Raw genomic sequence first — 10,779 nt, forward strand, 5'->3', positions numbered from 1 at the left:
CCCTATTGGAACACAGCTGGAAAGCAGCAAGCACCGCGGAAAATAAATTACATGTAAAGCTCACCTATAGGTAATGAGCATATTCTTAACTTAGAGAAACTGCACTTTTATCAAACATTTGATTATATATCTTCGAGACATTTTAGAGGTTTGAATCGGTGGGGGTCCAGGTGCTGAAACCCCCACCATTGCTGAAACTGAGGTACAGAAGCATTCGGTAAAGCGCTTTGCACCGTTGGCTGTGATGATCAGGAACCCCTGTCAGGCTGAAGACGGCTCTCATAGAACGTCTAGAAGTCCGTCTGGAGAGGAGCGCTAATCACAGCTGAAGGTGCAAATCACTCAGCTGAGCACTTACGACCTTTGTTTCGGTAATGGTGGGCGTCTAATCACCCAGACACCCACCGATCCAAACTTTTCATAGGTCTATTATATATAAAGTTTAAAAGTGTGGTTACTCTTTAAATATATAAGGAAATGTTTCACTCCATTAGTAATAGAATTGATTGCTTATTGTGTGGTTATTATTTACATCTATCCTTTCTGAAGAGCTAAAGATAGCTGAGTCTATAGACTCACATTAGTCCACCGGCCATCCTCCGCTCTCCTGAAAAAAGGCAGTAGGATCAGAATCTGCTAAGCACTGTTAAAAGTGCTTGATCAGCTTTTGTTTTCGTCTCCAAACCTGGCCCACCACAGATCCTGGTAACCGTACATGGTGACCTTGTCTTGGTCTTTCTTTATATACCGTGAGTAGTTTTTTTTTTTTTATCTGTTACCATATTTAAAGATATATATATATTTTAGGCCACTATTTTTTTTTACGTTATTTTATATTTACCCACTATCAAAAATGTGCAGTCCATATCAGAACCGTCATTGGCAGGTGTGTTTATATTAACACAATTGTCCATGGTGGCTTGCTGTTTACTGATCTTTTTTATTTTGTTATATATATATTTATTTTTGTTCATCCTGCAGGAAGGGGGCAGGGGAATTCCTTTTTCCATAGTGTCATTTATTTATTATGCGATGAGTCCACATTGCTTCAAGAGCCCTTTTTCACTGAGATAATAGCTTCGGCTCTGCGCTGATCCATTTGTTACCTTGGTGATGTGCCAACCACTTTTGTTATGTCTGTACTTTAGTAATAATAAAAAAAAAAAGAGCCTTTTCCTGTTATCAATCTCGTGAAAATGTTGCCGAGTTCATCGGAGCTAATAAACAGCAAGTATCATTCCTTTCATCTGCTCCAGTGTAGAGCGTCTGCATGAGAGCTAAGGGAGGAAGAAACGACTCCACTCCTGGGGCCCACATCTCCGGCTCACAATAAATTAATTTCCAAGCTGCAGTTCCCTACACGGCTAGTTTGTAATACATCCTTGTGAACAAACCTTTACAGCCAGATGTATTGATTGTGATTAATTTGGTGTCGCTCTTTAGGCGTTTTTGTCTTGTTGAGCAATGAATGTGATCACTTCCCTTGGATGGGTAAAAGAATTGGGCTTTACATATCTAATTATTGACCGAACCAAAGGACAACCAGATGTCAGGCATGTGCTATGTTCCACACGGACACACTACATGTATGGTAACTCTGTATTCACACAAGCAATGGTTTTTTTCTTTTTTCTTTTTTTTCTTTTTTTAGACCAAAGGTGGGAAACTTTATTTTTTTTTTTTTTTTTTTTTTTTTCCTTTCTGCCAAGGGCCAGTTTATAACATCATTCGCGGGCCATACAAAATTATGAACTTAAAAATGAGCCTGCTATATTTGGTCAAACATTTTAATTAACTCGCCCATGATGTGATGGCTGGAACTGCTTCTCTTTGGTGAGGTGTCTGAGTAGGCCATGGCTCGTGGCAAATGCATTTAGGTCCTAACTCTACATGGAGCCTCAGCTATATTTCTAAATTTTAGGAGCAGAAGGACGGGCGGACAGAACCAAGTAGTGTCATTCACTACTAGTGATTGCGGCTTTGGCGGTCTGAGTGAGGTCGGTGCGTGCCAGCTTAGGAGTGGTCCAGTCATCTGATTTCACGTCTCTGTAGCAGTACGTGGAGTGACAACGTCCGGGTGACCCCCACTATTACTGAGAACAGTGAATAGGAACTCTGCTCTTTTAGTGGCTGCATGCACATGGCTAATCCTCTGACCTGAAATAGACTTGTGGCCCTTTGTTCTTGGTAACTCTGGGGTACCAGAGGGCCAGAACACATTACTTTCCCCAACCCTGGTTTAAACGAAGGCTAGAAGTAAATGCAAAAAAGAATCATGTCTGTCTTTTTTTTTATACTTTTCCATCCATTTGGATCCACTCCTGGCTTTAGCCCCAAAAATAGTATTTAAAAAAAAAAGAGCATTTGTGGCAAATACAAGCCAATCAAAACCATTTTGCACCCTCTAAGAGCAAATTAAGCTATTGCTGCCCAGGGACATATGACCATAAACAGTATTGCAGGCCAAAATGCCACAAGCCATAAATTTGAAGCACTGAACAGGGGTATCGGGGACAAGACAAAGCCGTTAAAAATACATTAATATTTAAAATGTATTGCTTTTGTTAGCCTAATAAATGAAGAAATAAAATTAGCGGATTGCTGCTCTGGAGCATGTCTCTGTGCACTACATGGAACTTTTTCTGGTAGCAGCCTAGAAGATTTTATATACCTGTGATCTGAACAAGTAGCAATGTGTTGTACTGTATTCACCATCAATGTTTCACTTTTACTACGTGTTTCCCCGATAGTAAGACACCCCCGATTGTAAGACGTATCGGGGGTTTCAGGGGGGTCGGCTAATATAAGCCGTACCCCGAAAGTAAGACATATGTCTTACTTTCGGGGAAACACGGGGGTATTGCCGCCTCCTGCCCACTTCCGCGCCGCCCCCCTCTCCATACGTCACCGCGCCGAAATACGGTAATGCAGGATAGAGAGAAGGGACAGCCTTTTCTGTAATAAAAGTTAAAGAAATTCATACTTACCCGGCCGTTGTCTTGGTGACGCGTCCCTCTCTTCACATCCAGCCCGACATCCCTGGATGACGCGGCAGTCCATGTGACCGCTGCAGCCTGTGATTGACCTGTGATTGGCTGCAGCGGTCACATGGCCTGAAACGTCATCCAGGACGTATGCTACGGTATATTTTTTTCCAATATAAGACATACCCCGAAAGTAAGACATAGTGGGGCTTTTGGGGATAAAAAGAAAGTAAGACACTGTCTTACTTTCGGGGAAACACGGTACAAACCTTCTATTGTGAGCTAGTGATTGCGTTAAAACCCCAGATGAAGACCAGCGGCAATGCGTCAGTGATCAAAAAGTCGCATGTACCCCAACATAGTACCAATAAAAACTACAACCCATTCTGCAAAAAACAAGTCCTTACACAGCTTTTTTGACTGAAAAATAAAAAATGTATAGCTCTCAGAATATGGTGAAAGTATAAACTATTTTATAGAAAAGTGATTTTATTGCGCAAAACATAAAAAAGACGATATATACATTTAGTATTGCCGTAATCGTATTGATCCGCAGAATAAAATTTCATTTATAGAGCACAGTGAACACTGTAAAAAAAAAAGAAGTAAAAAAAAAAGACCAAAAACATTCAGAATTATTTTATTTTTTTCTCCCCTTGCTTGCCAAAAAATGGAAAAATAAGTGATCGAAAAAATCGCATGTACCCCAATGGTACCAATGAAAACTACAGATTGTCCCGCAACAAATAAGCCCTCGCATGGCTCCGGTGGAGAAAAAATTAAGTTCTGGCTCTTGGAATATAGCGTTGTGCATAGCCTTTTAAAAGTGGATAAGATCGGGCACCATTTATCAGTGCAACACTGGCCACACATCTATGAATTATTTACCACATTATTAAACCCTCTTATTATGCCCTGATGTACTCCGCACAGATTATATATGCCCCCACATTCTAAACTGAAATACCAGTAAAACCCCAAACTACTACCAATCAAAATCTGCGCTCCAAATGGTGCTCCCTCCCTTCTGAATCCCACAGCGTGACCAAACACTAGTTTACGTCCATATGTATGACCATTTATACCTGGGAGAACCCGCTCCCCATTGTGTGAGGTATTTGTCTTCAGTGGCACAAACTGGGCACAACATTGTGCACTAAAATGGCATAGTAAAAATTTTTAATTTTCACTTTGCACCATCTGCTGTGCATTAACCCTTTCGCGCACCACGACTTACTAGCATGTCGTGTTGTGGGTGGTTATATATGGAGCTGACTCATTCGCTGAGCCCGCTCCATATGCTGCAGGTGTCCACTGTGTGTTACAGCTGACACCTGGGACTAACAGACAGGAACAGCGATCGCGCTGTTTCAGGAGCCTGTAAAATTGACATCATACTGTGTACAGTGTATTGTACCAGCAATCATTAGATTGGGGGACTAATACAATGTGTAAAAAAATAAATAAAATAAGGAGAGTAATGTAAAAAATAAAATTGGTATCGCTGCATCCGTAAAAGTTAGAACTATTACAATATACCATTATTTAACTTGCACAGTGGACGCCGTGAAAAAAAGCATTAAAGCCCCAAAATCGCAGTTCTTTTTGTCACCTTGGCTTTAAAAAAAAAAAAAAGTGATCAAAAAATTGTACCAATAAAAAGTACAGCTCGTCCCGCCAAAAATAAGCCCTCACACCGCTCAATCGACCAAAAAATGAAGTTATGCCTCTCAGAATATGGTAAGACAATGTGGTTTTTTTTTTTTATTTTATTTTTTATTTTTTTTTAACAAATAGTTTTTACTTTGTAAAAGTAGTAAAAAAATTATATATATATATATATATATATATATATATAAAATCAAATTTGGTATCACCGTAATTTATATTATGTTGTCGATTTTTACCGCACGGTGAAACTCGAAAAAACAATGGAGGGAGTCGCAGCTTTTTCCAACAAAGAATTTTATTTTTAGTTTCTCAGTACATTACATGGTACTATAAATGCTGTCACTAGAATCTACAACTTCTGCCGCAAAAAATATGCCCTCACACCACTCTACTGACGGGAAAAGAAAAAACGGTATGGCTCTTGCCAAGCGGGGAGGGAAAAACTAAACTGAAAAAGCAAAAAATGGATCAGTCCTGACGGGTTTAATGAATTTCTAATGAAAAAACATTTATGACCACGTGGGGTATAGCCGTACTCTGTAGAATTTGCTTTACAAACTATTGGGTGCTTTTTCTCCTTTATCCTTTGTGAAAATGAAAAAAAAACAAACATTTTAGTGAAAAAACATGTTGATATTCGTTTTCACGGCCTAATTCTAATAAATTCTGCAAAAGACCTGTGGGGTCTAAATGCTCACTATACCCCCTAGATAGACTCCTTCCTTAATTACTGGGAGTGCCTGCGGAGCGTCATCGCTGGGGGAAAGGATAGGTAAGTATTTCTTATTTGCAGCCATTACCGAAAAACAAAAATCTGGATTAACCTTTTAAATGCCTACTTCTAGCTCTAAGTCCATTTGGATTTATGAATGAGTTTGGCTGCGCAAGGCTGGACATCAGACAATTTTGAAAATACGGCATTATGTATGCGTATGTCTAGACCACAGCCCACACAGTAACCGCTTGTTTCTTGATAACTTAGATTGTCTTATAGATTTACACATTATTCTTAACATTTATTTTCATTTCAGGAATGAAATGGAGAGACACTTCCTGGAGTTGCTGCAGTTCAACATTAATGTTCCTGCCAGTGTATATGCCAAATACTACTTTGACCTACGTTCTCTAGCGGATGACAACAATCTCAATTTTCAGCTAGAGCCACTTAGTAAAGAGAGAGCACAGAAACTAGAGGTAAGCCAACATATCTTCCATTTTTGCATTAATAAGAGATCCTCTTAGGCCCTGTTCTCAAAGCAGAAATTTTGCCGAGGATTCCGCCTCCCATTCATTCCAATGGGAGTTGGACGTTGCTTTTTCCCGCTAGCTGTTTTTTTTTTTCTCCAACTAGCAGTAAAAAGCACTGAACCTCCCATTGAAGTCAATGGGAGGAGGAATCTTCCCGCTACACGATTTTGTGTGAACTGATCCTTAAAAAGCGATATATGACCATTTGAGAGAGGAATTTGTTTTTGGGTTTTTTGTTTTTTTGCTTCTGCTTTGCTGGCAATCTGTGTATTTCTATAGTAAAAGAAATCTATGGCACTCATTCACTCGAGTGCCGTGGATTTCTTTTACTAAAGTGATATGGATTGAAGAACCTTTCCAAGTGGCACCCACGCTACATAGGAGTGCTGTTTCAATTTTGTCTGACTCTTTTGTGTATTGTCTGTACTATTATTGCATTGCTGCATGTAGTGCTTGAAAATGGTGGTTTGCCTTAATGTGATTGTTTTATTTTGCCCAGGCAATTTCCAGGCTCTGTGAAGATAAGTACAAGGACCTTTCTAAAGCTGCTATGCGCCGGTCCATCAGTGCTGATAACCTAGTGGGCATTCGGCGCTCTAATGCCATCATTTCCTGAGGCATGACCAGCAGGAGCAGCTTCAACATGATCCGTGTGCATCACCGATACCAAGGCACTACCAAGCTTCCCACACACTCTTACACACTATTTCAAGCCAGCAGTGTCTTCCAGCATGAGGGCTGTGGGGGGCAATGGACTGTGAACCCAGGGACACTGCAAGCCCTTCTTGGAGACTAAGGAGCATACATCATGAATATAGTGAAGAGGCTGTAATGAAGAGAAGCAGTCAGTTTACACAGAATAACATGGTGCATCTAAAGTGATGTCCTTCTCTCCAAAACCCCTCTACCACCTACATTTGTATGCTTACTATGTAGGCCTATAGCTGTGAACGGACTTTTTAACACTATATATAGAAATTACGTTTTAGAAACGAACACTAATCATGTGATTATAGTTACTTGTTTTATTGCCTTCTTGATCCCTCTTACCCATTTTTTTTTTTTTTTTTATTGTTTGCTACAGTTAACTCGATGACGTGTTAATGCATTTTTTTCCTAACCACACTAAGCCACTAAATAAGGCTTAAGCAGAGGGGGTTATATGATGTCCTCTGATCCAAAAGCTTTTTAATAGGTCAGTGTAATTTTTCCATTGGTCTATATTTACCAGCACAACTACAAAATGGTTTGGTTATGATGGGGACTATCCAAAGAATGGTGTATTTTCAAGACCAACCTAATCTAACCTGTACTCCTGTAATTCTTGGTGCTCTTCTGGATATTATGTATTATAAGGAACTGCTAAATGAAATAAATTTGAGATTTTTATACTTTACACCATATTCTGAGCTCATAGTGATGTAAAAATGTATTTCATGCATTTCCTGTTACTAATTATCTCCTTTTCTGTGGATTAAGTTCCAGATTCACTCGTATGTAAAGTCTACAGATCCCTGCAGATTGCTTTGCTTACAGATTGGAAAACCGACACCATTTATGCGGCATGTTAACATGCAGCGATATTTTTCTGTAATTACCATCCTGGGAGCAACTCCTAATATGTTTAGTTGCTGTGTTTCTACAAGTCCTTACAATTTCAAGAAAAGCATACAGAAAAGGTTAAAGAGGTTCTGTCACCAGTTTATAATTGCCTAACGTCTACCTAAGCTAATAGGCGCTTTAATGTAGATAGGTAATGTGGTGTTTTTTATTTATTTTTGACAGTTACGAGCATTTTAAATGTTATGCAAATGTGTTCTTAATGCCCAAGTAGGCGTTTTCTTACTCTTGACCAAGTGGGCGTAGTAAAGAGGTGTATGACGCTGACCAATCCGCATCATACACTTCTCCATTCATGTCCAGCCTAATCCACAGCAGAGCGAGATCACGCTGTGCTGTCACTTACTCCCGTAGTTCCTTCACACAAGTGACGGGAGAATGACCGGACATCGCCTCCACTTCGCCCACTTGGTCAAGAGTAAAAAAACGACCACTTGGGCATTAAGAACAAATTTGCATAACACTTAAAATGCTCATAACTTTGTCAAAAAAAACACATTACCTATCTACATTAAAGCGCCTATTCAATTAGGTAGAAGATAGGGCAGTTATAAACTGGTGACAGAGCCTCTTTAAGTTCCTTACTACATGGTTTACCATTCCTATGGTAGCGAAGTCTGACTATGCCAGAGGAGGGGGCAAATATAGTTAAATATGTTTGTGTGCCAAATTCATAAACATGTCACACAGACGTATGTGAAATTGGTGCACGTTTTATAAACTTGAAGATAAGCCACAACCCCAAATAATATTATTGCAATTCAGGGAAATCTGTATAAAGATAGAAGCCAAATGCTTTAAAGATATGGCACACATGTTTGCTGCATCTTTTCAATATGCACGCAAAAAAGAGGCTAACTTTTTTGGTTTTTTTAAAAAATGATTAAGGGGGTTTTCCAGGATTAAAAAAAAAAAAAAAAATCGGGCAAAATTCCTAAAATAATAAACTTAAATATACTAAATGTTAGAATTACCCGGTTGCCTCACTGTCGCTGTTCGGGTCCCCCGCCATTTCTGTGTATACACTGCATGCTGACTGTTGCATAAACCAGCTTAGAATAAGATTTGCTCCCACCAACCCCAGAAACCACGCCACACCTGTGCATGGGGCTGAGCTGCATTACCAGACACCTGAACAGGAGTTCCTAAATAACTTGGTCATGCATTGTATGGTCAATTCTGTTTTGGGCTATTTGCTTATAAAAGTATGTCTGAAATAAGGGAACTGGAATCAAATTGGACGTGTTTGTTTTTACGACACTTAAACAATTCTAACTGTAATTTCATGTTGCACAACCTTCACCACTAATTTAATTTGCTGTGATCAAATAGTCCTGACCTTTTAATTTTACATAAAATAATAGAGGATAGCCCGGTCTAAAAGGTTTTCTATAAGGCAGTTAGTCCCAACCTTATTACCATGGGGGAACCTTTGAACAATTATTTGACTCCTATGGAACCCCTATTCCCATACCTACCTGAAAGCTAGGGCCGGGCAAAGTATTCTATAATTTCTTCCTAGCGCTATATTCTGGCTGAGATGTGTTGATTAAATCTTTGAGCAGGTTGAATTCTGTTTGCTGTCCGTACTATGAAGCTGACAGGTCGAACTTCTGCTATGTTCTGGGGAAACCCCTGACCGTGGAACTGAAAAAACACAACGAAGCCTGGTTGGAAAACACTGCTCCAAGGCCAGGTTCACACAGGGCGATGCAGTTTGACACTAAAATTATTTTTACTGTATCTGGCGTTTATTTAAAATTATCAGATATCCTCAATTATCATAGTTATTTACAAATTTACAGATGTAGCCATCTTTATCTTGACTCTTAACGCATTAAATACAGTGGCAAGAAACTTTCACTTGACTTTTTCAGTAACTTTTCAATGGCTTTTGTGATATCACGCTGCAGCAAGTCAAGATAAACTTGGCTACATCTGTAATTGGAGGAATCTCTTGATTTAATTCTCAATCTTTATGCTAAATTAAATATGCTTTCCCACCAAATCAGTAAAGCTTTCCCTGTTGTTTCTTACTAGTCACATGGCATACTCGGTGTCTTTTTTTTATTTTATTTTTTGTTTTTTTACTAGATTTGGAAATGTCTATGATCTTAAATTGTAGGAAAACATGAATGTATCATGTCATGATGCAGTATGGAGATCCTCCTGACCTTTTGTGTAAGGTTTGAATGTGTGTAAGGTCTAGTGATCAGACCTCATTGTATGACCTCTTTAACTCAGTATATTCTACAATCCTTAAACTTTGTGCCCTATATCTATTTGACAGAATTGTTTTTAATGTTTGAGATTGTATTGGAAGAACGGTTTCTCAATAGAGGAATGTCTCAGTCTCAAACCTGTCAGGAGCACACCAGACTATTAAGTAGATTTTATTCTTCTACTTCATGTTTTGTTTCTTTAGAACAACTGTTGCTAATTCATATAGAAGGTGGTGGAGAGCAGATTATAATTGTAGTTCTAAGGGTATAATTAAAGACCATCTATTATGTAATAACATGGTGCCATCACGTCGGTAGTCTCTCTAGATTCTGGGGCTCTCTGCAGCAAATTGGTTTATTCTAAAACTAATGCGAAATTTTCAGGTGGTTTTGCTTCCTCATGTCTATAATAAAAAAACGCTAATAATAAACTCTATTTTAATTAAACAATGTTTGTCTCTGATTTTGACTGTAAAAGAACATGTAATCTAGGAATAAATTGAAAGGGGAAACAAATATACCAATATCTGGCTATAATACTTTCTGAAAGCCCAGTAGAAATCTGACACAGAAAAGAAGGATACATCTCCTAGTATAAGGGCAGATAAGAAAATGCGTTTGACTTGTTACAGAAAATACCTTTCACTACTTATCACACACTGCCCTCTCCCCATTTCCCACCCCCATCTTCTGCACTGACCAGGCCCTCTAAATTCATTGATAAAGTCAGTCTTCAGTGAGGTAGTAGTGAAAATTGATTATCTGCTCACTGTGGGTTAAGGTTACGGTTGCTGCCCATAGAGGACTGTGGAAAGGGGAGGAGGAGGGAGCAGCTGCAGAGTGTTTTTTCTAACCATCCAGTGGCTAAGCAGATTCTACAGAGAGAGGGCGACAAACGACCTGGTTTTAGGTAGTTGCTTCAAAGCTATCTATAAGCTTGAAGTCAAGGTTTTTGAAGCCTGCTATGTTTTACCGAATCGATCTTTCCCTCGGACTATTTCTTCCTTAAGAAATCCAATGGATAGAAGAGCAGA

At 39.1% G+C, this 10,779-nt stretch overlaps 1 protein-coding gene across 1 annotated transcript in view; it reads left to right on the forward strand.

Moving 5' to 3' along the window:
- Positions 1–10,195, forward strand: part of CCNYL1 (cyclin Y like 1) — a 78,870-nt gene extending 68,675 nt beyond the window's left edge. Inside the window, exons 9-10 of the mRNA XM_075829880.1 lie at positions 5,687–5,849; positions 6,403–10,195. Of these exons, the coding sequence (XP_075685995.1) occupies positions 5,687–5,849; positions 6,403–6,519 (280 nt within the window). The 3' untranslated portion in view covers positions 6,520–10,195. The remainder of the gene's footprint in view (positions 1–5,686; positions 5,850–6,402) is intronic.
- The last annotated feature ends 584 nt before the right edge of the window (positions 10,196–10,779 follow it).

Source organism: Rhinoderma darwinii, chromosome 6, assembly GCF_050947455.1.
Source record: "Rhinoderma darwinii isolate aRhiDar2 chromosome 6, aRhiDar2.hap1, whole genome shotgun sequence".
NCBI classification, from domain to species: domain Eukaryota; kingdom Metazoa; phylum Chordata; class Amphibia; order Anura; family Rhinodermatidae; genus Rhinoderma; species Rhinoderma darwinii.